The 26,104-nt window shown below is 41.4% G+C and overlaps 1 protein-coding gene across 3 annotated transcripts in view; it reads right to left on the bottom strand.

Annotated features, from left to right (window-relative positions):
• Nucleotides 1-25,736, bottom strand: part of LOC139554043 (lysyl oxidase homolog 3B) — an 88,334-nt gene extending 62,598 nt beyond the window's left edge. For 2 of the 3 annotated variants that reach the window (XM_071366954.1, XM_071366949.1), the window contains exons 1-5: nt 25,471-25,736; nt 16,557-16,890; nt 14,872-15,035; nt 10,951-11,162; nt 3,161-3,223 (exon numbers count right to left, since the gene is read on the bottom strand). In XM_071366954.1, coding sequence (XP_071223055.1) covers nt 3,161-3,223; nt 10,951-11,162; nt 14,872-15,035; nt 16,557-16,881 — 764 coding nt within the window. In that variant the 5' untranslated portion in view covers nt 16,882-16,890; nt 25,471-25,736. The remainder of the gene's footprint in view (nt 1-3,160; nt 3,224-10,950; nt 11,163-14,871; nt 15,036-16,556; nt 16,891-25,470) is intronic. The other variant, XM_071366950.1, reaches the window with a different exon arrangement.
• Between the last annotated feature and the right edge of the window lie 368 nt (nt 25,737-26,104).

The raw sequence follows: 26,104 nt of genomic DNA, 5'->3' as shown, positions 1-26,104 counted from the left end.
TAACTATGTTAAACTATGAAAATATAACTAAATAGAACTATGTTAAACTATAGAAATAGAACTAAATAGAACTAAATATAACTATTTTAAACGGTAGAAATATAACTATGTTAAACTATAGAAATATAACTAAATATAACTATGTTAAACTATAGAAATACAACTATGTTAAACTATGAAAATATAACTAAATATAACTATGTTAAACTATAGAAATATAACTAAATAGAACTCTGTTAAACTATAGAAATATATATCTAAATATAACTTTGTTAAACTATAGAAATATAACTATGTTAAACTATGGAAATATAACTATAGAAATATAACTAAATATAACTATGTTAAACTATAGAAAATATATAACTATGTTAAACTATGGAAATATAACTAAATATAACTATGTTAAACTATAGAAATATAACGATGTTAAACTATAGAAATATATCTAAATATAACTATGTTAAACTATAGAAAATATATAACTATGTTAAACTATGGAAATATAACTAAATATAACTATGTTAAACTATGTTAAACTATAGAAAATATATAACTATGTTAAACTATAGAAATATAACTAAATATAACTATGTTAAACTATAGAAAATATATAACTACTTTAAACTATGGAAATATAACTAAATATAACTAAATATAACTATGTTAAACTGTAGAAAATATATAACTATGTTAAACTATAGAAATATAACTAAATATAACTATGTTAAACTATAGAAAATATATAACTATGTTAAACTATGGAAATATAACTAAATATAACTAAATATAACTATGTTAAACGGTAGAAATATAACTAAATATAACTATGTTAAACTATAGAAATAACTAAATATAACTATGTTAAACTATAGAAATATAACGATGTTAAACTATTGAAATATAACTAAATATAACTATGTTAAACTATAGAAATATAACTAAATATAACTATGAAAATATAACTAAATATAACTATGTAAAAATATAAGAAATATATCTAAATATAACTATGTTAAACTATAGAAATACAACTATGTTAAACTATAGAAATATAACTAAATATAACTATGTTAAACTATAGAAATATAACTATGTTAAACTATAGAAATATAACTAAATATAACTATGTTAAACGGAGAAATATAACTAAATATAACTATGTTAAACTATAGAAATATAACTAAATATAACTATGTTAAACTATAGAAATATAACTATGTTAAACTATAGAAATATAACTACATATAACTATGTTAAACTATAGAAAATATATAACTATGTTGAAATATAACTATGTTAAACTATGGAAATATAACTACATATATTTATGTTAAACTATGGAAATGAAATGCACATTCAAACATCAGAGGGGAGATTGACAATATTCACATAAAATTGGCTTTTCAAAAGGACTTCCTGCTTTTATAGAGAATATCTTCACAAAATGTAACACGCTTTTACATTTTTCCATCATACAGTTGAAGTCGGTAGTTTACATACACTTAGGTTGGAGTCATTAAAACTTGTTTTTCAACCACTCCACAAATTTCTTGTTAACAAACTATAGTTTTGGCAAGTCAGTTAGAACATCTACTTTGTACATGACACACGTCTTTTTCCCAACAATTGTTTACAGATATATTATTTCACTTATAATTCACTGTATCACAATTCCAGTGGGTCAGAAGTTAACATACACTAAGTTGACTGTGCCTTTAAACAGCTTGGAAAATTCCAGAAAATTATGTCATGGATTTAGAAGCTTCTGATAGGCTTATTGACATTATTTGAGTCAATTGGAGGTGTACCTGTGGATGTATTTCAAGGCCAAACTTCAAACTCAGTGCCTCTTTGCTTGACATGATGGGAAAATCAAAATAAATCAGCAAACACCTCAGAAAAAACATTGTAAAGTCTGGTTCATCCTTGGGAGCAATTTCCAAATGCCTGAAGGTACCATGTTCATCTGTACAAACAATAGTACGCAAGTATAAACACCATGGGACCACGCAGCCGTCATACCGATCAGGAAGGAGACGCGTTCTGTTTCCTAGAGATGAACGTACTTTGGTGTGAAAAGTGCAAATCAATCCCAGAACAACAGCAAAGGACCTTGTGAAGATGCTGGAGGAAACACGTACAAAAGTATCTATATCCACAGTAAAACAAGTCCTATATTGACATAACCTGAAAGGCCGCTCAGCAAGGAAGAGGCCACTGCTCCAAAACCGCCAGACTAAGGTTTGCAACTGCACATGGGGACAAAGATCGTACTTTTTGGAGAAATGTCCTTTGGTCTGATGAAACAGAAATAGAACTGTTTGGCCATCGTATTGTTTGAAGGAAAAAGGGGGAGGCTTGCAAGCCGAAGAACACCATCCCAACCGTGAAGCACGGGGGTGGCAGCATCATGTTGTGTGGGTGCTTTGTTGCAGGAGGGACTGGTGCACTCAGTTATACCAGCTCTGTCAGGAGGAATGGGACAAAATTCAACCAACTTATTGTGGGAAGCTTGTGGAAGGCTACCCGTAACGTTTGACCCAAGTTAAACAATTTAAAGGCAATGCTACCAAATACTAATTGAGTGTATGTAAACTTCTGACCCACTGGGAATGTGATGAAAGAAATAAAAGCTGAAATAAATTATTCTCTCTGCTATTATTCTGACATTTCACATTCTTAAAATAAACCGGTGATCCAAACTGACCTAAAACAGGGAATTTTTACTAGGATTAAATGTCAGGAATTGTGAAAAACTGAGTTTAAATGTATTTGGCTAAGGCGTATGTAAAACTTCCAACTTCAACTGTATGTGTGAGCCTGAGCAATCTATGCCAATCAGATTAGTTGCATTTGTGTGACTAGGAATGGTTAAATAAGTTAGTTAGATGAAGTCACACCATGTTAGTTAGATGAGGAAGTGAGGGAATGCTGGGTAAAGTTTATAGAACTTCAGTTCAACTACTATGACCACTGCAGGAAACCCACTGTCACAGAAACGCAGGCCGCGTCCTAAACGGCACCCTATTCGTGGTGCACTACCACGTGGGCCATGTTCAGAAGTAGTGCACTACGTAGGGATATAGTGTGGCGTTTGGACCGCAGTCTCTGGGGGGAGAGTGGCAGGACAGTGGGTTGTTCCCTGATGTAACTATACCTGGCCCCAGTAGAAACATGAACCTTGGCTTTGCTCTCTGCTGCTCTCTTTCTCAGACGGGTTCTGCAACGGAAACATCACCAACCCGTCACCTAGACACTTGGTGAACAGACGTACACACACACACACACACACACACACACACACACACACACACACACACACACACACACACACACACACACACACACACACACACACACACACACACACACACACACACACACACACACACACGTAGTACAAGCAAGCTGTACACACACACACACACACACACAAGCTGTACACACACACACAGTACACACAAGCTGTACACACACACACACACACACACACACACACACACACACACACACACACACACACACACACACACACACACACACACACACACACACACACACACACACACACACACACACACACACACACACACACACACACACACACACGTACTACAAGCAAGCTGTACACACACAGACGCACACCCACACCCAATAATACACACACATGCATGTGCATTACAGACACACGATAGTACATGATATACCAGCCATAACACAGTTTGGTTGTCAGGTTGAAAGGAGAGCAGTAAGGTAATCAGACACCTTGTTACACATGTGGTTACGCTACAGCCTTATTCTAAAATGTTTGTTTTCTCTCATCAATCTTCACACAATACCCCATAATGACAAAGCAAAAACTAGCTTTTAGAAAGTTTTGCAAATGTATATAAAAGAAATCTAAACATTTTAATTTACATAAGTATTCAGACCCTTTACTCAGCTATTTTCAGGTCTTCCCAGAGATTTTAAATCAGTGTTCAAGTCTGGGCTCTGGCTGGGTCACTCAAGGACATTCAAAGACTCGCCCCGAAGCCACTACTGCATTATCGTGGCTGTGTGCTTAGGGTTGTTGTGCTGTTGGAAGGGGAACCTTCACCCCATTCTGAGGTCCTGAGTGCTCTGGAGCAGGTTTTCATCAAGGATCTCTCTGTACTTTTCTCTGTTCATCTTTCCCTCGATCCTGACTAGTTTCCCAGTCCCTGCCGCTGAAAAACATCCCCACAACATGATGCTGCCACCACCATGCTTCACCGTAGGGATGGTGCCAGGTTTCCTCCAGACATGACGCTTGGCATTCAGTCCAAAGAATTCAATCTTGGTTTAATCAGACCAGAGAATCTGCCAACTCTAGGAAGAGTCTTGGTGGTTCCAAACTTCTTCCATTTCAGATTGATGGAGGCCACTGTGTTCTTGGGGACCTTCAATGCTGCAGAACTGTTTTGGTACCCTTCCCAGATCTGTGCCTCGACACAATCCTGTCTCGGAGCTCTACAGACAATTCCTTTGACCTCATGGCTTGGTTTTTGCTCTGACATGCACTGTCAACTGTGGGATCTTAAATAGACAGGTGTGTGCCTTTCCAAACATGTCCAATCAATTGAATTTACCACAGGTGGACTCCAATCAAGTTGTAGAAACATCTACAAGGAGGATCAATGGAAACAGGATGCACCTGAACTCAATATCAAGTCTCATAGTAAAGGGTTTTGTCTTTTATTTTATTTTATACATTTTCAAACATTTCTAGAAATCTGTTTCGCTTTATCATGAAGGGGTATTATATGTCGACTTATTATTTTTTCAATCCATTTTAGAAGTCAAGGGGTCTGAATACTTTCCGAATGCACTGTCTCTTCCTGTTTAACCAACAGACGTCAGAGGCAACAGTAAAGCTGTGTTCAGTACATCATTATACTGTATCCCATTACTACATTCAGTACACCATTATACTGTATCCCATTACTACATTCAGTACACCATTATACTGTATCCCATTACTACATTCAGTACACCATTATACTGTATCCCATTACTACATTCAGTACACCATTATACTGCATCCCATTACTACATTCAGTACACCATTATACTGCATCCCATTACTACATTCAGTACACCATTATACTGCATCCCATTACTACATTCAGTACACCATTATACTGCATCCCATTATTACATTCAGTACACCATTATACTGCATCCCATTACTACATTCAGTACACCATTATACTGCATCCCATTACTACATTCAGTACACCATTATACTGCATCCCATTACTACATTCAGTACACCATTATACTGTATCCCATTACTACATTCAGTACACCATTATACTGCATCCCATTACTACATTCAGTACACCATTATACTGCATCCCATTACTACATTCAGTACACCATTATACTGCATCCCATTACTACATTCAGTACACCATTATACTGCATCCCATTACTACATTCAGTACACCATTATACTGTATCCCATTACTACATTCAGTACACCATTATACTGCATCCCATTACTACATTCAGTACACCATTATACTGCATCCCATTACTACATTCAGTACACCATTATACTGCATCCCAATACTACATTCAGTACACCATTATACTGTATCCCATTACTACATTCAGTACACCATTATACTGTATCCCATTACTACATTCAGTACACCATTATACTGTATCCCATTACTACATTCAGTACACAATTATACTGTATCCCATTACTACATTCAGTACACCATTATACTGTATCCCATCACTACATTCAGTACACCATTATACTGTATCCCATTACTACATTCAGTACACCATTATACTGCATCCCATTACTACATTCAGTACACCATTATACTGTATCCCATTACTACATTCAGTACACCATTATACTGTATCCCATTACTACATTCAGTACACCATTATACTGTATACTATTACTACATTCAGTACACCATTATACTGCATCCCATTACTACATTCAGTACACCATTATACTGTATCCCATTACTACATTCAGTACACCATTATACTGTATCCCATTACTACATTCAGTACACCATTATACTGTATCCCATTACTACATTCAGTACACCATTATACTGTATCCCATCACTACATTCAGTACACCATTATACTGTATCCCATTACTACATTCAGTACACCATTATACTGCATCCCATTACTACATTCAGTACACCATTATACTGTATCCCATTACTACATTCAGTACACCATTATACTGCATCCCATTACTACATTCAGTACACCATTATACTGTATCCCATTACTACATTCAGTACACCATTATACTGTATCCCATTACTACATTCAGTACACCATTATACTGTATCCCATTACTACATTCAGTACACCATTATACTGTATCCCATTACTACATTCAGTACACCATTATACTGTATCCCATTACTACATTCAGTACACCATTATACTGTATCCCATTACTACATTCAGTACACCATTATACTGTATCCCATCACTACATTCAGTACACCATTATACTGCATCCCATTACTACATTCAGTACACCATTATACTGTATCCCATCACTACATTCAGTACACCATTATACTGTATCCCATAACTACATTCAGTACACCATTATACTGTATCCCAATACTACATTCAGTACACCATTATACTGCATCCCATTACTACATTCAGTACACCATTATACTGTATCCCATTACTACATTCAGTACACCATTATACTGTATCCCATTACTACATTCAGTACACCATTATACTGCATCCCATTACTACATTCAGTACACCATTATACTGCATCCCATTACTACATTCAGTACACCATTATACTGTATCCCATTACTACATTCAGTACACCATTATACTGCATCCCATTACTACATTCAGTACACCATTATACTGCATCCCATTACTACATTCCAAACTTTTGAACGGTAGTGTTTGTATAACCTAGTTTCAATGGAATGTCACGCAGGACTAAAACAAACACAGACACACTAGAATGTCTTAACGTCTCTTTAAAAAGGTACTGGCCCCCCAGTCTGTTACCAGGCAACATACCAGTAACTTAACTATGTACTGGCCCCCCAGTCTGTTACCAGGCAACATACCAGTAACTTAACTATGTACTGGGCCCCCAGTCTGTTACCAGGCAACATACCAGTAACTTAACTATGTACTGGCCCCCCAGTCTGTTACCAGGCAACATACCAGTAACTTAACTATGTACTGGCCGCCCAGTCTGTTACCAGGCAACATACCAGTAACTTAACTATGTACTGGCCCCCCAGTCTGTTACCAGGCAACATACCAGTAACCTAACTATGTACTGGCCGCCCAGTCTGTTACCAGGCAACATACCAGTAACCTAACTATGTACTGGCCCCCCAGTCTGTTACCAGGCAACATACCAGTAACTTAACTATGTACTGGGCCCCCAGTCTGTTACCAGGCAACATACCAGTAACTTAACTATGTACTGGCCGCCCAGTCTGTTACCAGGCAACATACCAGTAACCTAACTATGTACTGGCCCCCCAGTCTGTTACCAGGCAACATACCAGTAACCTAACTATGTACTGGGCCCCCAGTCTGTTACCAGGCAACATACCAGTAACCTAACTATGTACTGGCCGCCCAGTCTGTTACCAGGCAACATACCAGTAACCTAACTATGTACTGGCCGCCCAGTCTGTTACCAGGCAACATACCAGTAACCTAACTATGTACTGGCCCCCCAGCCTGTTACCAGGCAACATACCAGTAACCCAACTATGTATTGGACCACCAGTCTGTTACCAAGCAACATACCAGTAACCCAACTATGTACTGGCCCCCAGTCTGTTACCAGGCAACATACCAGTAACCTAACTATGTACTGGCCCCCCAGCCTGTTACCAGGCAACATACCAGTAACCCAACTATGTATTGGACCACCAGTCTGTTACCAAGCAACATACCAGTAACCCAACTATGTACTGGCCCCCCAGCCTGTTACCAGGCAACATACCAGTAACTTAACTATGTACTGGCCGCCCAGTCTGTTACCAGGCAACATACCAGTAACCCAACTATGTACTGGGCCCCCAGTCTGTTACCAGGCAACATACCAGTAACCCAACTATGTATTGGACCACCAGTCTGTTACCAAGCAACATAAACTGTGTGTAAAATCAGAGGTACCTGTATGAGGAAAATCAACCCAAAACAGTCAAAAGCTTTATGGACACTATGAAAACATCATCAATCCCATTACGTTTTGGACCAGTTCCCCATAGCCAGGCCAGCCAGTAAAGTATAATAGATTTCTCAAACATATTGTTATGAAACCACCGCAGAAAGTCCCTTTAGTACTATACTACACAGTTTATACATACTTTATGTTGTCAGAAACATTTGCTTGAAATGATAACTGCCTGTTGTATCTGGAAAAGACTGTATAGTTTTCCCTGTCCAAAATATCATACCTCTCCATGAAAAACCTCTGCTCTGTTCTGCTCTGTTTTGCTATGCTCTGTTCTGCTCTGCTCTGTTCTGCTCTGCTCTGCTCTGCTCTGTTCTGCTCTGCTCTGCTCTGCTCTGTTCTGCTCTGCTCTGTTCTGCTCTGTTCTGCTATGCTCTGTTCTACTATGCTCTGTTCTACTATGCTCTGCTCTGCTCTGCTATGTTCTGCTCTGTTCTGCTATGCTCTGTTCTACTATGCTCTGTTCTACTATGCTCTGCTCTGCTCTGTTCTGCTCTGTTCTGCTATGCTCTGTTCTACTATGCTCTGTTCTACTATGCTCTGCTCTGCTCTGCTCTGCTCTGTTCTGCTCTGTTCTGCTATGCTCTGTTCTACTATGCTCTGTTCTACTATGCTCTGCTCTGCTCTGCACTGTTCTGCTCTGTTCTGCTATGCTCTGTTCTACTATGCTCTGTTCTACTATGCTCTGCTCTGCTCTGTTCTGCTCTGTTCTGCTCTGTTCTGTTCTGCTCTGTTCTGTTCTGTTCTGTTCTGTTCTGCTCTGTAATGCTCTGCTCTGTTATGCTCTGCACTGTTATGATCTACTCTGCTCTGCTCTGTTCTGCTATGCTCTGTTCTGCTATGCTCTGTTCTGCTATGCTCTGTTCTACTATGCTCTGTTCTACTATGCTCTGCTCTGCTCTGTTCTGCTCTGTTCTGCTCTGTTCTGCTCTGCTCTGTTCTGTTCTGTTCTGCTCTGTTCTGTTCTGTTCTGCTCTGTAATGCTCTGCTCTGTTATGCTCTGCACTGTTATGATCTACTCTGCTCTGCTCTGTTCTGCTATGCTCTGTTCTGCTATGCTCTGTTCTGCTATGCTCTGTTCTGCTCTGCTCTGTTCTGCTATGCTCTGTTCTGCTCTGCTCTGTTCTGCTATGCAATTAACTAGCATTCCTTTCCTTCACTGTGTGCATAGAACACCCAAAACAAACAACAGAAAGAACACCCAAAAGTCCTGTCCCAGAACCAAACACAAACATCTTAAGGACTCTTCTGTCTGTGGTTCATTGTGTGTGTGTGTGTGTGGATTTAGTGTGGATTTAATGTCTGAATATGGGAGCCCTGGTCACCAGTGGAGTTTTCCTGCATTTCCATGGTTGTTCTATCTAACAGAGCCCAGTAGTTACCATGGTTACTGTGGTTCTATCTAACAGAGCCCAGTAGTTACCATGGTAACTGTTGTTCTATCTAACAGAGCCCAGTAGTTACCATGGTAACTGTTGTTCTATCTAACAGAGCCCAGTAGTTACCATGGTCACTGTTGTTCTATCTAACAGAGCCCAGTAGTTACCATGGTCACTGTTGTTCTATCTAACAGAGCCCAGTAGTTACCATGGTCACTGTTGTTCTATCTAACAGAGCCCAGTAGTTACCATGATAACTGTTGTTCTATCTAACAGAGCCCAGTAGTTACCATGGTCACTGTTGTTCTATCTAACAGAGCCCAGTAGTTACCATGGTTACTGTTGTTCTATCTAACAGAGCCCAGTAGTTCCCATGGTTACTGTTGTTCTCTCTAACAGAGCCCAGTAGTTACCATGGTTACTGTTGTTCTATCTAACAGAGCCCAGTAGTTACCATGGTTACTGTTGTTCTATCTAACAGAGCCCAGTAGTTACCATGGTTACTGTTGTTCTCTCTAACAGAGCCCAGTAGTTACCATGGTCACTGTTGTTCTATCTAACAGAGCCCAGTAGTTACCATGGTTACTGTTGTTCTCTCTAACAGAGCCCAGTAGTTACCATGGTTACTGTTGTTCTCTCTAACAGAGCCCAGTAGTTACCATGGTTACTGTTGTTCTCTCTAACAGAGCCCAGTAGTTACCATGGTTACTGTTGTTCTCTCTAACAGAGCCCAGTAGTTACCATGGTTACTGTTGTTCTCTCTAACAGAGCCCAGTAGTTACCATGGTTACTGTTTTCTCTCTAACAGAGCCCAGTAGTTACCATGGTTGCTGTTGTGGCCGGAAGCCGCCTGTTGTTATGATTCTGAACGGTCAAATAGCTAGCAACAATGACAAGAAGCTGCCATGTGAGGAACTGTACGTGGCTCGTTTCAGCTCGTTGTTGTCTTGTTATTGATACCATGTCTTGTTTTGATTGATTTCATGTCAATGCTAATATGGCTAACATTCGCTAGCTAGCTAACCAACAAACGTAACAATGTATTTGAGAGACAACAAGTGCCCATTGTGCAAATGCATTTATGTTTTCAATAAATATATGGTGACGAAATATAGTTTACATGTTTTCAACACCGTCTGTTTTACCCAATAGTTGCGCATGCGTCTGTTTTGTTGCTAAACAACCAACCCGTTGTCAATGACTGATATGAGTGAATCCCTGCTTCCTAGCTACCTTAAGATGACTGGAAGTCGCTGTGAATAACTGTGTCTGCAAAATGACAAAAATATACATTTAAAATGTAAAACTTACTTGTAGAAGTTCTTGTTGATCTTTTTCTCGTGAGGGAACCCCAGCATACCACAGATGACCCGTGTGTTTTTGGGGGTCCACCCCACATCACAGATCTGGGCCCAGCCGTTCTTGTACTTAATCTCCACAACTCCCTCGGTGACGGGCATCTTCTTGGTGGACACCAGCGGACGCAGACGCACCTTCTCCACCTTGTTCTCATCCACCTGCACCTGGAACGATGGGTTTAGTGGTCAGGGGTTATACAGAGTGCTGGGGTGAGGCCCGGTGACCCCTCAGAGCAATAAAACAGGCCTCCTGAGTTGTGTTAGCCTGATCCAACATCCTGACTGGAACAGAATGGGATCTCTCAAGATCAGTATGGTCCAACGTAGCATTATGTAGCATGTTGCCAGACCTCTTTGTGGTTTCTAACACCTATGACAGCAGCAGCAGAGATACAGATACAAAACGGATCTGGAATCAGGGCAGGATACTGTGTTACGCCCTACAGATACAATAAACTGGTTGACTAAAGGCAGTAATAGTAACTGGTTTTGACTAAAGGCAGTAATAGTAACTGGTTGACTAAAGGCAGTAATAGTAACTGGTTGACTAAAGGCAGTAATAGTATCTGGTTGATTAAAGGCAGTAATAGTAACTGGTTGTTATTAAAGGCAGTAATAGTAACTGGTTGATTAAAGGCAGTAATAGTATCTGGTTGATTAAAGGCAGTAATAGTAACTGGTTGTTACTAAAGGCAGTAATAGTAACTGGTTGTTATTAAAGGCAGTAATAGTAACTGGTTGACTAAAGGCAGTGATTGTAACTGGTTGACTAAAGGCAGTAATAGTAACTGGTTGTGACTAAAGGCAGTAATAGTAACTGGTTGATTAAAGGCAGTAATAGTATCTGGTTGATTAAAGGCAGTAATAGTAACTGGTTGTTATTAAAGGCAGTAATAGTAACTGGTTGTTATTAAAGGCAGTAATAGTAACTGGTTGACTAAAGGCAGTGATTGTAACTGGTTGACTAAAGGCAGTAATAGTAACTGGTTGTGACTAAAGGCAGTAATAGTAACTGGTTGTTATTAAAGGCAGTAATAGTAACTGGTTGATTAAAGGCAGTAATAGTAACTGGTTGATTAAAGGCAGTAATAGTAACTGGTTGTTATTAAAGGCAGTAATAGTAACTGGTTGTTATTAAAGGCAGTAATAGTAACTGGTTGACTAAAGGCAGTAATAGTAACTGGTTGACTAAAGGCAGTAATAGTAACTGGTTGACTAAAGGCAGTAATAGTAACTGGTTGACTAAAGGCAGTAATAGTAACTGGTTGACTAAAGGCAGTAATAGTAACTGGTTGTGACTAAAGGCAGTAATAGTAACTGGTTGACTAAAGGCAGTAATAGTAACTGGTTGTTATTAAAGGCAGTAATAGTAACTGGTTGTTACTGGACTCTTCATTCCCAGGCTGTGTTGCATTGCACTGAGTCAGATCAGAGTGAGTGGGTGGAAGAGGAGAAGGCTGAACTCCTGGTTTGTTGTCTGTTCGCCAAATTGGTCAGATTAGGAGTCAGGAACACAGAGAGGAAGAGGAGCTGGAAGAGCCGGAGAAGCAATAGCCGGAGGATGAGAAGGAGGAGGAGGTGGAGGGGGAGGAGCAGGAAGAAGGGGAGGGATTCGGTGTAAAATAAAAATAAAACTTCAACCCTTATGAAAGCTCTTGTTTAGAGAGCTCTGACCGTCCAATAAGGGGGAGGGAGAGAGGAAAAAGGAAACGGGAAAAGACTGGCAGTCTGGCACCTATGTGCTGTTTAGCACTACAACTGTGTTGGACAATCACTCACTAGCGGTTAACTTATGACACGGCCATGTTATAACATAGTGAATGGTCTATGAGAGTATAATTGTAAACTGTAGTATAGGGCTCTCCAACCCTAATCTATTGAAAACCTACAGGAGGGTACCTCTCCAGGGACAGGGTCGGAGTTAAAACCTACAGGAGGGTCTCTCTCCAGGAACAGGGTTGGAGTTAAAACCTACAGGAGGGTCTCTCTCCAGAAACAGGGTCGGAGTTAAAACCTACAGGAGGGTACCTCTCCAGGGACAGGGTCGGAGTTAAAACCTACAGGAGGGTTTCTCTCCAGGGACAGGGTCGGAGTTAAAACCTACAGGAGGGTACCTCTCCAGGGACAGGGTCGGAGTTAAAACCTACAGGAGGGTACCTCTCCAGGGACAGGGTCGGAGTTAAAACCTACAGGAGGGTACCTCTCCAGGGACAGGGTCGGAGTTAAAACCTACAGGAGGGTTTCTCTCCAGGGACAGGGTCGGAGTTAAAACCTACAGGAGGGTACCTCTCCAGGGACAGGGTCGGAGTTAAAACCTACAGGAGGGTACCTCTCCAGGGACAGGGTTGGAGTTAAAACCTACAGGAGGGTAGCTCTCCAGAAACAGGGTCGGAGTGAAAACCTACAGGAGGGTTGCTCTCCAGGAACACAAGCCTCTCCAGCCCACCAGGAACAGTAGTATGTACTGTAGCATTTATGGGCTCCCGAGTGGAGCAGCGGTCTAAGGTAATGCATCTCAGTGCAAGAGGCATCACCACAGACCCTGGTTCGATTCCAGGCTGTGTCACAACCGGCCGTGATTGTGCACCGCCCTATGGGACTCCCAATTGGCCCAGCATCGTCTGGGTTAGGGTTTGCCCGGGGTAGGCCATCATTGTAAATAAGAATATGTTCTTAACTGACTTGCCTAGTTAAATAAATAAATGTACTGTAGCATGTACTATTTACTATAGTATGTAATGTAGTGTTTACTACAGACAGACAGCAGACTGAATGTTGTATAATCCTACAGGCCTAGTCCCTGTCATGTTCAGACTGTATCCTATGTAGAGTCTATGAACCCTGACAGACTGGACCCTATGTAGACAGACTGTACCCTATGTAGAAAGTACCCTATGTAGAGTCTATGAACCCTGACAGACTGTACCCTATGTAGAGTACATGAACCCTGACAGACTGGACCCTATGTAGAGTCTATGAACCCTGACAGACTGGACCCTATGTAGAGTCTATGAACCCTGACAGACTGTATCCTATGTAGAGTCCATGAACCCTGACAGACTGTACCCTATGTAGAGTCTATGAACCCTGACAGACTGGACCCTATGTAGAGTCTATGAACCCTGACAGACGGTATCCTATGTAGAGTCTATGAACCCTGACATAGGGAATGGGGTGCCATTTGGGAAGCAGATATAGATTTGGAGCAGCAGAAAGTTTCTGGTTACCATAGTAATCAGTATGTCAGTATGTATCTGGTTACCATAGTAGTCTATATATCTGTCAGTATGTCTCTGGTTACCATAGTAATCTATATATCTGTCAGTATGTCTCTGGTTACCATAGTAATCTATATATCTGTCAGTATGTCTCTGGTTACCATAGTAGTCTATATGTCTGTCAGTATGTCTCTGGTTACCATAGTAATCTATATGTCTGTCAGTATGTCTCTGGTTACCATAGTAATCTATATGTCTGTCAGTATGTCTCTGGTTACCATAGTAATCTATATGTTTGTCAGTATGTCTCTGGTTACCATAGTAATCTATATGTCTCTCCCAGTTACATGTGGAGCTGTGCTAGGTTGTTAAATGTTTACTATATCAGTCTACTTATAGACTCATATTAATCCACCAAGAACACAGTGTTATATTAATCAGTAGGCCTGGCAACATCCTAAATAGCATCCTAATCCCTATATAGTGCACTACTTTTGACCAGAGACCTATGGATAAAGCAATTCCAATTCAACATTTTCCTAATTCAAAAGCATTGAATAGAATTAGGGTTTCGATGTACTCCTGAATTGACTGGAATTTAAATGGGATTGACCCCAACCCACCTACTGCGCATGACAATACAATTAGTGCCTTACATCGATGATGTTGGAGTCGACAAAACCAGGAAGTCTCTCGTCCTTGCAGACGACTCCAGCGTCCTCATCGTGTGTGCAGTCACTGTTGCCCCAGCCCCGAGATTTACACAGCTCAATGCTCTTCTCCCCTCCGTTACACTGCACATTATCCAGCCAGATCTTCCCTGCATAGAGAGTAGACAGACAGTCACTAGTAGTAAACACTTTACAGTAGTACTCCACCCTCCTTCTCACCTCATTTAACACCTGATTTACTGAACTAAAGGTACATCTCAATATGGTAACAGGTATCCTCATGACATGGCACAAGTGGGGGGGGGGGGGGGGGGGCTTCCTTGTTAGTTCTCTATTGTTCCTCAAGCAAGATGGAGGCTGGCAACATCGCGAGTTTCCATCAGACCATCACCTTGAATGCCCTGCTCCTTCAAGTTTGCAGTTGTCTAAAAAACACTTGTGCAAAACACATATTTTAACTCTTCATCACTTTTCAACAGGAAACGTTTAAAACGTCTTTAACATGACGCCATGCTCTGACATAGAACATATTAAATAATAATAATAATATATAAACAGAACATAGTATCTAATAATATATAAACAGAACATATTAAATAATAATAATAATATATTAACAGAACATACAAAATAATAATATATAAATAGAAAATATAATCTAATAATATATAAACAGAACATATTACATAATAATATATAAACAGAACATATTAAATAATAATAATATATAAACAGAACATATTAAATAATAATATATACACAGAACATATGACATAATAATAATAATATATAAAGAGAACATATTAAATAATATATAAAGAGAACATATTACATAATAATGTATAAACAGAACATATTAAATAATAATAATAATATATAAAGAGAACATATTAAATAATAATATATAAAGAGAACATATTACATAATAATGTATAAACAGAACATATTAAATAATAATAATAATATATAAAGAGAACATATTAAATAATAATATATAAAGAGAACATATTACAAAATAATGTATAAACAGAACATATTAAATAATAATATATAGAGAACATATTATATAATAATGTATGAACAGAACATATTAAATTATTATAATAATATATAAAGAGAACATATTACATAATAATATATAAAGAGAACATATTCAATTATAATAATAATGTATAAACAGAACATATTAAATAATAATATTTAAACAGAACATATTATATAATAATATATTAACAGAACATATTAAATAATAATAATAATATGTAAAGAGAACATATTAAATAATAATATATAAACAGAACATATTAAATAATAATAATAATAATACTGTATAAACAGAACATATTATATAATAATATATAAACAGAACATATTAAATAATAATAATAATGTATAAAGAGAACATATTAATAATAATGTATAAACAGAACATATTATATAATAATAATATATAAAAATAACATATAAAATAATAATAATAATATATAAACAGACATATTATATAATAATATATAAACAGAACATATTAAATAATAATATATAAACAGAACATATTAAATAATAATATATAAACAGAACATATTAAATAATAATATATAAACAGAACATATTACATAATAATATATAAACAGAACATATTAATATATGCCATTTTGCAGGTGGTCCCTCACCTAGTCCCTTGCCGTACTTGGCACTATGTGTCCACCCCGTAGCGGAGACGAAGCCCAGCTGCCGACAGAGGACGTTGGCGTTGGACAGAGAGAAGTCGTCATCACAGATGGTCCCCCACTCTCCCTTGTAGAAGACCTCGATGCGCCCCTCGTTGTGCTTCCGGGGGTACCCCACCAGACGAAACTGCAGCCGGTCGTTCTGGGGTTTGGGGGAGGTGGTGCCCTGGGTAGGGGGCGTTGTCTGGGCCATGATCCAGGCAGGAAGCCACACAGCTAACAGGAAGCTGATGACTGAACATTGCTGCCACCATCTTGAGGTCTTCATCTTTCCGACCTGTAAGGGGAGGGACAGGAGAGGTCAATAGGTCCCCTGGGAGGGACAGGAGAGGTCAATAGGTCCACTGGGAGGGACAGGAGAGGTCAATAGGTCCCCTGGGAGGGACAGGAGAGGTCAATAGGTCCCCTGGAAGGGGCAGGAGAGGTCAATAGGTCCCCTGGGGGGGGGGGGACAGGAGAGGTCAGTAGGTCCCCTGGGAGGGGAAGGAGACATCAATGGGTCCACCTGGGAGGGGAAGGACAGGTCAATAGGTCCCCTGGGAGGGGCAGGAGAGGTCAATAGGTCCCCTGGGAGGGACAGGAGAGGTCAATAGGTCCCCTGGGGGGGACAGGAGAGGTCAATAGGTCCCCTGGGAGGGGCAGGAGAGGTCAATAGGTCCACTGGGAGGAGCAGGAGATTTCAATAGGTTAAAATTGGCATAAAACACACAGATTAATTTCCACAGGGCTGGGGGGGTTGAAACAGAGATGCAGCTTGAGCCGCACTCACTTCAGCATATATAATCAACGAATTAACGAGGGCATACATTCAGTCACCTCCTTGTCTGAAGAACAAGTGGATAAACAGGTTAATGTCAAGTGTGGCTGGTAATGGCTCACATCAACACCATTATCGCCCCTCCCTGCTCTGTCTACTGGGTTTAGTTGTGCTTACTTCCTGCAGGAGAGGTGGGCGGAGTAGCAGATTGGTGGGCGGAGGAGGAGAGGTGGGCGGAGTAGGAGATTGGTGGGCGGAGGAGGAGAGGTGGGCGGAGTAGGAGATTGGTGGGCGGAGTAGGAGAGGTGGGCGGAGCAGGAGAGGTGGGCGGAGCAGGAGAGGTGGGCAAAGCAGGAGAGGTTGGCGGAGCAGGAGAGGTGGGCGGAGCAGGAGAGGTGGGCGGAGTAGCAGATTGGTGGGCGGAGGAGGAGAGGTGGGCGGAGTAGGAGATTGGTGGGCGGAGTAGGAGAGGTGGGCGGAGCAGGAGAGGTGGGCGGAGCAGGAGAGGTGGGCAAAGCAGGAGAGGTTGGCGGAGCAGGAGAGGTGGGCGGAGCAGGAGAGGTGGGCGGAGCAGGAGAGGTGGGCAGAGCAGGAGAGGTGGGCGGAGGAGGAGATTGGTGGGCGGAGCAGGAGAGGTGGGCGGAGCAGGAGAGGTGGGCGGAGCAGGAGAGGTGGGCGGAGGAGGAGAGGTGGGCAGAGCAGGAGAGGTGGGCGGATCAGGAGAGGTGGGCGGAGGAGGAGAGGTGGGCGGAGTAGGAGAGGTGGGCAGAGCAGGAGAGGTGGGCGGAGCAGGAGAGGTGGGCGGAGGAGGAGAGGTGGGCGGAGCAGGAGAGGTGGGCGGAGGAGGAAATTGCTGGGTGGAGGAGTAGATTGGTGGGCGGAGTAGGAGAGGTGAGCGGAGCAGGAGAGGTGGGCGGAGGAGGAGAAGTGGGTGGAGGAGGAGATTGCTGGGTGGAGGAGGAGAGGTGGGCGGAGCAGGAGAGGTGGGCAGGGCTGGGAGGGGGGGTCAGTGCTGATAGGGTACACCTGTGACAGCTCAGCTGTGGCATAAAGCCACTGTTTCCCCGTTCAGCGAGAGATTCCTCTCTCCATGCATAGCTTTTGGTTGTTTCGTTGTGGCGTTGGCAGTTGACGCCTAATTTACTGACCTTCCTGCCTCGTCTGATTATTGTTGTGAGTGTTTATTTATGGAAGAAATTAATTTAGTTTTTCCTTTACTCAGTCTGTGGTTTCCCATTGTTACAATCTTGAGACAGGTTGTAACAATGTTTTCCCCCCCAAAAGTCTCATGGAATGTAGGTCTACATTGAACACCACCTACAGTAGGCTGAATGATAGAACAGCTATTTCCATGTTAAAATGTTATGAGATGCATTTTCTCCATTGTTTTTGATGGTAGGCCACTCTGGTAGGCCTACATTATGATCAAATAGCCACAGTAGTCTACTTGACCACTGTTAAACCTGTAACTTAAAGTAGGTACAGCCTCAGTGTTCACAGTAAACCTGCAGGTACAGCCTCAGTGTTCACAGTAAACCTGTAACTTAAAGTAGGTACAGCCTCAGTGTTCACAGTAAAACTGTAACTTAAAGCTGGTACAGCCTCAGTGTTCACAGTAAAACTGTAACTTAAAGCGGGTACAGCCTCAGTGTTCACAGTAAAACTAACTTAAAGCGGGTACAGCCTCAGTGTTCACAGTAAAACTAACTTAAAGCGGGTACAGCCTCAGTGTTCACAGTAAAACTGTAACTTAAAGCGGGTACAGCCTCAGTGTTCACAGTAAAACTAACTTAAAGCGGGTACAGCCTCAGTGTTCACAGTAAAACTGTAACTTAAAGCGGGTACAGCCTCATTGTTCACAGTAAAACTAACTTAAAGCGGGTACAGCCTCAGTGTTCACAGTAAAACTGTAACTTAAAGCGGGTACAGCCTCAGTGTTCACAGTAAAACTGTAACTTAAAGCGGGTACAGCCTTAGTGTTCACAGTAAACACGCACAAGAAGACACAGAATTTGTTCAAGTTTGCGCTCAGTAGACCTGAAATTTGCTCAGTGCCTACGTTTTTTATTTAGGAAACATTGGTCTGCAGCACCCGGCCTCACCCTACTAGAATCTGAAGTCAAATGTCACCGTTTGCTGATGATCTGGTGCTTCTGTCCCCAACCAAGGAGGGCCTACAGCAGCACCTAGATCTTCTGTATAGATTGTACAGACCTGGGCCCTGACAGTAAATCTCAGTAAGTCAAAAATAATGGTGTTCCAAAAAAGGTCCAATTGCCAGGACCACAAATACGAATCCCATTTAGACAGTTGCTCTAGAGCAGTGGTTCCCCAACTTGTTATAGTCCCGTACCCCTTTATTAAACATTCAACCTCCAGCTGTACCCCCTCTAGCACCAGGGTCAGCGCACTCTCAAATGTTGTTTTTTGCCATCGTTGCCACACACACACTATACATTTATTAAACATAATAACGAGTGTGAGTTTCTGTCACAACCAGGCGCGTGGTGTTCGGTTCTAATTCTCAGAGTATAAAACTCACCGGACATTATGAACTGCTTAAACAAGTTTATTCTCCCAGAGGCTCAGCTGCATTAGAAAAACATTTTCACACAAGCACTGATATTTAACCCTTCCTCATAGGCTGAGTCTCCTCTTACACATCTGTACAAACATTGTATCTTTACTGTTAGGCAGGAAACTAAGTGATACGGGTCATAAACTTCTCTTTCTCCCTTAACGTGACCTGACCTGATCTCGACCCCCCCCCCCCCCCCCTTCCCTCCTCATCATTAATCCATGGCTCTCTCCCCTTATCAATGCCTGCCACGTGATCACTTTCCCTGATACATTAGCCTCTCTCCCTCAGTGACACGAATAAGTATATTTCAGATTCGCAGAACCCAACCGTGTGAAGTGACAAAGAGCTCTTATAGGAACAGGGCACAAATAATAATAATCAATCATTTTGCTTTTATTTAACCATCTTACATTTAAAACCTTATTTGTTCATCAAAAATGGTGAATAACTCACCACAGGTTAATGAGAAGGGTGTGCTTGAAAGGAGGCACATAACTCTGCAATGTTGGGTTGTATTGGAGAGAGTCTCAGTCTTAAAATCATTTTCCACACACAGTCTGTGTCTGTGTTTAGTTTTCATGCTATTGAGGGTCGAGAATCCACTCTCACATAGGTACGTAGTTGCAAAGGGCATCAGTGTCTTAACAGCGTGATTTGCCAAGGCAGGATACTCTGAGCGCAGCCCAATCCAGAATCTGGCAGTGGCTTCTGATTAAATAAAATTTTCACAGAACCGCTTGTTGCAATCTTGATGAGGCTCTCTTGTTCAGATATCGGTAAGTGGACTGGAGGCAGGGCATGAAAGGGATAACGAATCCAGTTGTTTGTGTCGTCCGTTTCGGGAAAGTACCTGCGTAATTGCGCACCCAACTCACTCAGGTGCTTCGCTATATCACAGTTGACGTTGTCCGTAAGCTTGAGTTCATTTACACACAATAAATCATACAATGATGGAAAGACCTGTGTATTGTCCTTGTTAATGCAGACAGAGAAGAGCTCCAACTTCTTAATCAGCCTCAATTTTGTCCCTCACATTGAATATAGTTGGGGAGAGTCCCTGTAATCCTAGATTCAGATCATTCAGGCGAGAAAAAACATCACCCACATAGGTCAGTCGTGTGAGAAACTGAAAATTATGGTCAGTAAAGAAAACTTTAAGCTTGTCTCTCAATTCAAAAGAATGTGTTAATACTTTGCCCCTTGATAACCAGCGCACTTTGTATGTTGTAAAAGCGTTACATGGTCGCTGCCCATATCATTTCATAGTGCAGAAAATACACGAGAGTTCAGGGGCCTTGCTTTAACCAAGTTAACCATTTTCACTGTAGAGTCCAAAACACCCAACTCTCAGTGGATGCTGCAGTGTACCCAAGTGGCTTCGGGAGCAACTGCTTGCACACGCGTTACCACTCCACTATGTCTCCCCATCATGGCTTTTGCGCCATCAGTACAGATACCAACATGAGCAGCAGCTACGTTCGGCTACATACGGACCGTTAGTGGAATTCCCGCGAGAGAGTAACGGTTAATGTGATTGGATGTTAATTATTTGACATTAGTGTTTTGCGAAATAACAACACAGATGGTTTCATTTTATTTTCGGAAGTGAAACGAGGCTACTCAGGCAAGAAATAAACTCACCCAAATGTATAGCCCCGTTGGAAAATATAAATGGACTGAAAAAATGGCACATTTTATTTGGCGTACCCGATGGCATTACCCAAGTTTGGAAATACCTGCCCTATAGCACATGAAAAACTATACCTACCTCGGCATAAACACAAACAGACCCCACAGAGTCCCAGGACAGCAACACAATTAGACCCAACCAAATCATGAGGAAAAAAAGATTACTTGACACATTGGAAAGAATTACCAAAAACAGAGCAAACTAGAATGTGATTTGGCCCTAAACAGAGAGTACACAGTGGCAGAACACATGACTATGTACAGACTCAGTGAGCATAGCCTTGCTATTGAGAGAGGTCGCCGTTGTGAGCACATTGCCCACAAAATGAGGTGGAAACTGAGCTGCCAAATATATGACCATATTAGAGACATATGTTTCCCTCAGATTACACAGACCCACAAAGAATTAGAAAACCAATCCAATTTTGACAAACTCCCATATCTATTAGGTGAAATGCCACAGTGTGCAGTCACAGCAGCAAGATTTGTGGCCCGTTGCCATGTGAAACTAAGACAGAAACTAAGACAGTCGTGAAGAGGGCACGACAAAGCCTATTCCCCATCAGGAGACTGAAAAGATTTGGCATGGGTCCTCAGATCCTCAAAAGGTTCTACAGCTGCACCTTCGAGAGCATCCTGACTGGTTGCATCACTGCCTGGTATGGCAACTGCTCGGCCTCTGACCGCAAGGCACTACAGGACCTCTGGCAGTCTCTATGGGGGTACCACAGGGTTCAATTCTCGGGCCGACTCTTTTCTCTGTATATATCAATGATGTCGTTCTTGCTGCGGGTGATTCCCTGATCCACCTCTACGCAGACGACACCATTCTGTATACTTCTCTCCCTTCTTTGGACACTGTGTTAACTAACCTCCAGACGAGCTTCAATGCCATACACCTCTCCTTCCGTGGCCTCCAACTGCTCTTAAATGCTAGTAAAACCAAATGCATGCTCTTCAAACGATCGCTGCCCGCACCCGCCCGCCCGTCTAGCATCACTACCCTGGACGGTTCCGACCTAGAATATGTGGACAACTATAAATACCTAGTTGTCTGGCTAGACTGTAAACTCTCCTTCCAGACTCATATTAAACATCTCCAATCCAAAATCAAATCTAGAATCGGCTTTCTATTTCGCAACAAAGCCTCCTTCACTCACGCCGCCAAACTTACCCTCGTAAAACTGACTATCCTACCGATCCTCGACTTCGGCGATGTCATCTACAAAATAGCTTCCAACACTCTACTCAGCAAACTGGATGCAGTCTATCACAGTGGCATCCGTTTTGTCACCAAAGCCCCTTATACCACCCACCACTGCGACCTGTATGCTCTAGTCGGCTGGCCCTCGCTACATACTCGTCGCCAGACCCACGGGCTCCAGGTCATCTATAAGTCTATGCTAGGTAAAGCTCCGCCTTATCTCAGTTCACTGGTCACGATAACACCCACCCGTAGCACACGTTCCAGCAGGTATATCTCACTGATCATCCCCAAAGCCAACGCCTCATTTGGCCGCCTTTCCTTCCAGTTCTCTGCTGCCAGTGACTGGAACGAATTGCAAAAATTGCTGAAGTTGGAGACTTTTATTTCCCTCACCAACTTTAAACATCAACTATCTGAGCAGCTAACCGATCGCTGCAGCTGTACATAGTCCATCTGTAAATAGCCCATCCAATCTACCTACCTCATCCCCATACTGTTTTTATTTTATTTACTTTTCTGCTCTTTTGCACACCAGTATCGTTACTTACACATCATCATCTGCTCATTTATCACTCCAGTGTTCATCTGCTAAATTGTAATTATTCACTCCTATGGCCTATTTATTGCCTTACCTCCTCATGCCTTTTGCACACACTGTATATAGACTTTCTTTTTTCTACTGTGTCATTGGCTTGTTTATTGTTTACTCCATGTGTAACTCTGTGTTGTTGTCTGTGTCACACTGCTATGCTTTATCTTGGCCAGGTCGCAGTTGTAAATGAGAACTTGTTCTCAACTAGCCTACCTGGTTGAATAAAGATGAAATAAAATAAAAAATAAAGAAGAGGGTAGTGCGTACGGCGCAGTACAAGCCAAGCTTCCTGCCATCCAGGACCTCTATACCAGGCGGTGTCAGAGGAAGGCCCTAAAAATTGTCAAAGACTCCAGCCACCCCAGTCATAGACTGTTCTCTCTGCTACCGCATGGCAATGGGTACCGGAGCGCGAAGTCGAGGTCCAAAAGGCTTCTTAAAGCTTCTACCCCCAAGCCATAAGACTCCTGAACAGCTAATCAAAGGGCTACCCAGACCCCTCTTTACACTCCTGCTGCTCTCTGTTTATAATCTATGCATAGTCACTTTAACTCTACCTACATGTGCATATGTCCTATACACATTGAAGCCAATTACAAGGCCCCTGAGCAAGGCAGTTTAACCCACTGTTCCCCGGGCGCCGAAGACGTGGATGTTGATTAAAGGCAACCCCCTGCACCTCTCTGATTCAGAGGGGTTGGGTTAAATGAGGAAGACACACCTCTCTGATTCAGAGGGGTTGGGTTAAATGAGGAAGACTCTCCTCTCTGATTCAGAGGGGTTGGGTTAAATGAGGAAGACACATCTCTCTGATTCAGAGGGGTTGGGTTAAATGAGGAAGACACATTTCAGTTGAAGACATTCAGTTGTACAACTGACTAGGTACCCCCTTTTCGCACAACCACCAGCTATTGCGCTCATTATTCCAGCAGTGAAAAATAGCTAAAATATTTCAGACACACCCCCGGACCTATAACCCTACAGCCAGCGCTAAGATTTACCATTGCGTTGGGTTTGTTAAAAAAAATGACCTTTGAGTGACAGGCAATAGCTCTGGAAAGAAAATCAGTAATTTCAAGATTTGAAGCGATCGTCACTAGTTAACAGCCACAAAGTCATAATTACGGCTAAACCCCACCCATTTATACAATTTATCTTTGTTAAAATCTTATTTTAACCTAACCATAACCTTATACCGAACCCCAAAGTAAGACCTAAAAGCAAAAGAGACCAAAAAGTAAGACCAAAAAGCAATTGTTGCCAATGTAGACTTTGTGGCTGTGTTATCTAGTGGAAACCACTTGAAGCCCGCTCTCCCTTGGATTTACGTGCAGAATTACATTTACATTTAAGTCATTTAGCAGACGCTCTTATCCAGAGCGACTTAGAAATTGGAAAGTTCATACATATTCATCCTGGTCCCCCCGTGGGGAATGAACCCACAACCCTGGCGTTGCAAGCGCCATGCTCTACCAACTGAGCCACACGGGACAGAATAATACGAAAATGCTCTGAGACCAGGTTGCTCTCTCTCTCTCCAAAGGACAATTGATGAAATACGGCTATTAACGCTACACGAGTACTACTATTATATCAGGACACTTTACAGGCAAATGGCAGATCAATACGTGAGAATTTCCTCAGCCACTAACATTCAGACTACACACCGATATTGTAGTCATTAGCACACCACTATAATGGTTCTGTGTTAGATAGGACAGACTTCCTTTTCGGACAGATCTGAAAAGACAACTATCATTACCTGTGCTGATAATATCCCACACACGCCATGGCTAGGTTACTGTCGAGCTGTCTAACTTTCTAGCCGTCTGTCTAGCTCATTTAGGTTAATGTAGCTGCTCATCTTTCTCAAACCACAACCTGAACGTTTCAAATGTTACCAAGAAGTTCGTCTACATTTATAAAATGTATTATTTGGAAAGGAAGAATGAGGAGATGTATCTTAGCAACTACCACATCACTACCCCGATGACATTTGTTTTACCCTAACGACAAAAAGCTTGAACTTACCGGTTACAACGTGTCCAGCCTCGAAAGTTTATAACGGTTTTAGATGGTTCCAGGGATAGACTCTTCTATACTAAATGTTATTTTCTCTAATGTTTGCAAACCTTGACAAAATAAAAATTGAGAGAAAAATGGTTTCGTCTTGATTTATGCACCTTATAGAAGCGTTTGGTTTGCGGGGCTTGGACCTCCTAGCCAATTGACGTTCATCCCGTCTGTCTGTAAATTGCCAGCTGTACAGCCCTCAGCAGAGGGAGAGAGGAGGGAGAGAGGAGGGAGAGCTGGAGCTGACTCGTCGACTTGTTGCACGACTTTAAAAGGGGACGGATTTCCCTGAAGACACTGCCCCTTTCATGGATGATTTTGTAAGAGATTTTCCACTTTCATAACGCTTTTATAACATCAATAAAAATGTTCCCAATAATTCATATTTAAATCTTTCTATTTCCAAGAAGATATAGCCTAGAGAAAAATCTGACTTTCATTACCATGAAATATTTAAGTTATGACAGCTTTCTAAAAACATTTTTCCTCTGATTTAATTTGACTATCTTTCAATCGAAAACACGTGGATTTCCATTACAGAATTTGCAACAAATAAAAGTAGGCTATTTAAGCACCACCTGACATTAAAATC

The sequence above is a fragment of the Salvelinus alpinus genome, chromosome 25 (assembly GCF_045679555.1).
Source record: "Salvelinus alpinus chromosome 25, SLU_Salpinus.1, whole genome shotgun sequence".
NCBI classification, from domain to species: domain Eukaryota; kingdom Metazoa; phylum Chordata; class Actinopteri; order Salmoniformes; family Salmonidae; genus Salvelinus; species Salvelinus alpinus.
The sequence above is the reverse complement of the archived record's forward strand: the minus strand, read 5'-3'. Positions and strand labels throughout refer to the sequence as shown.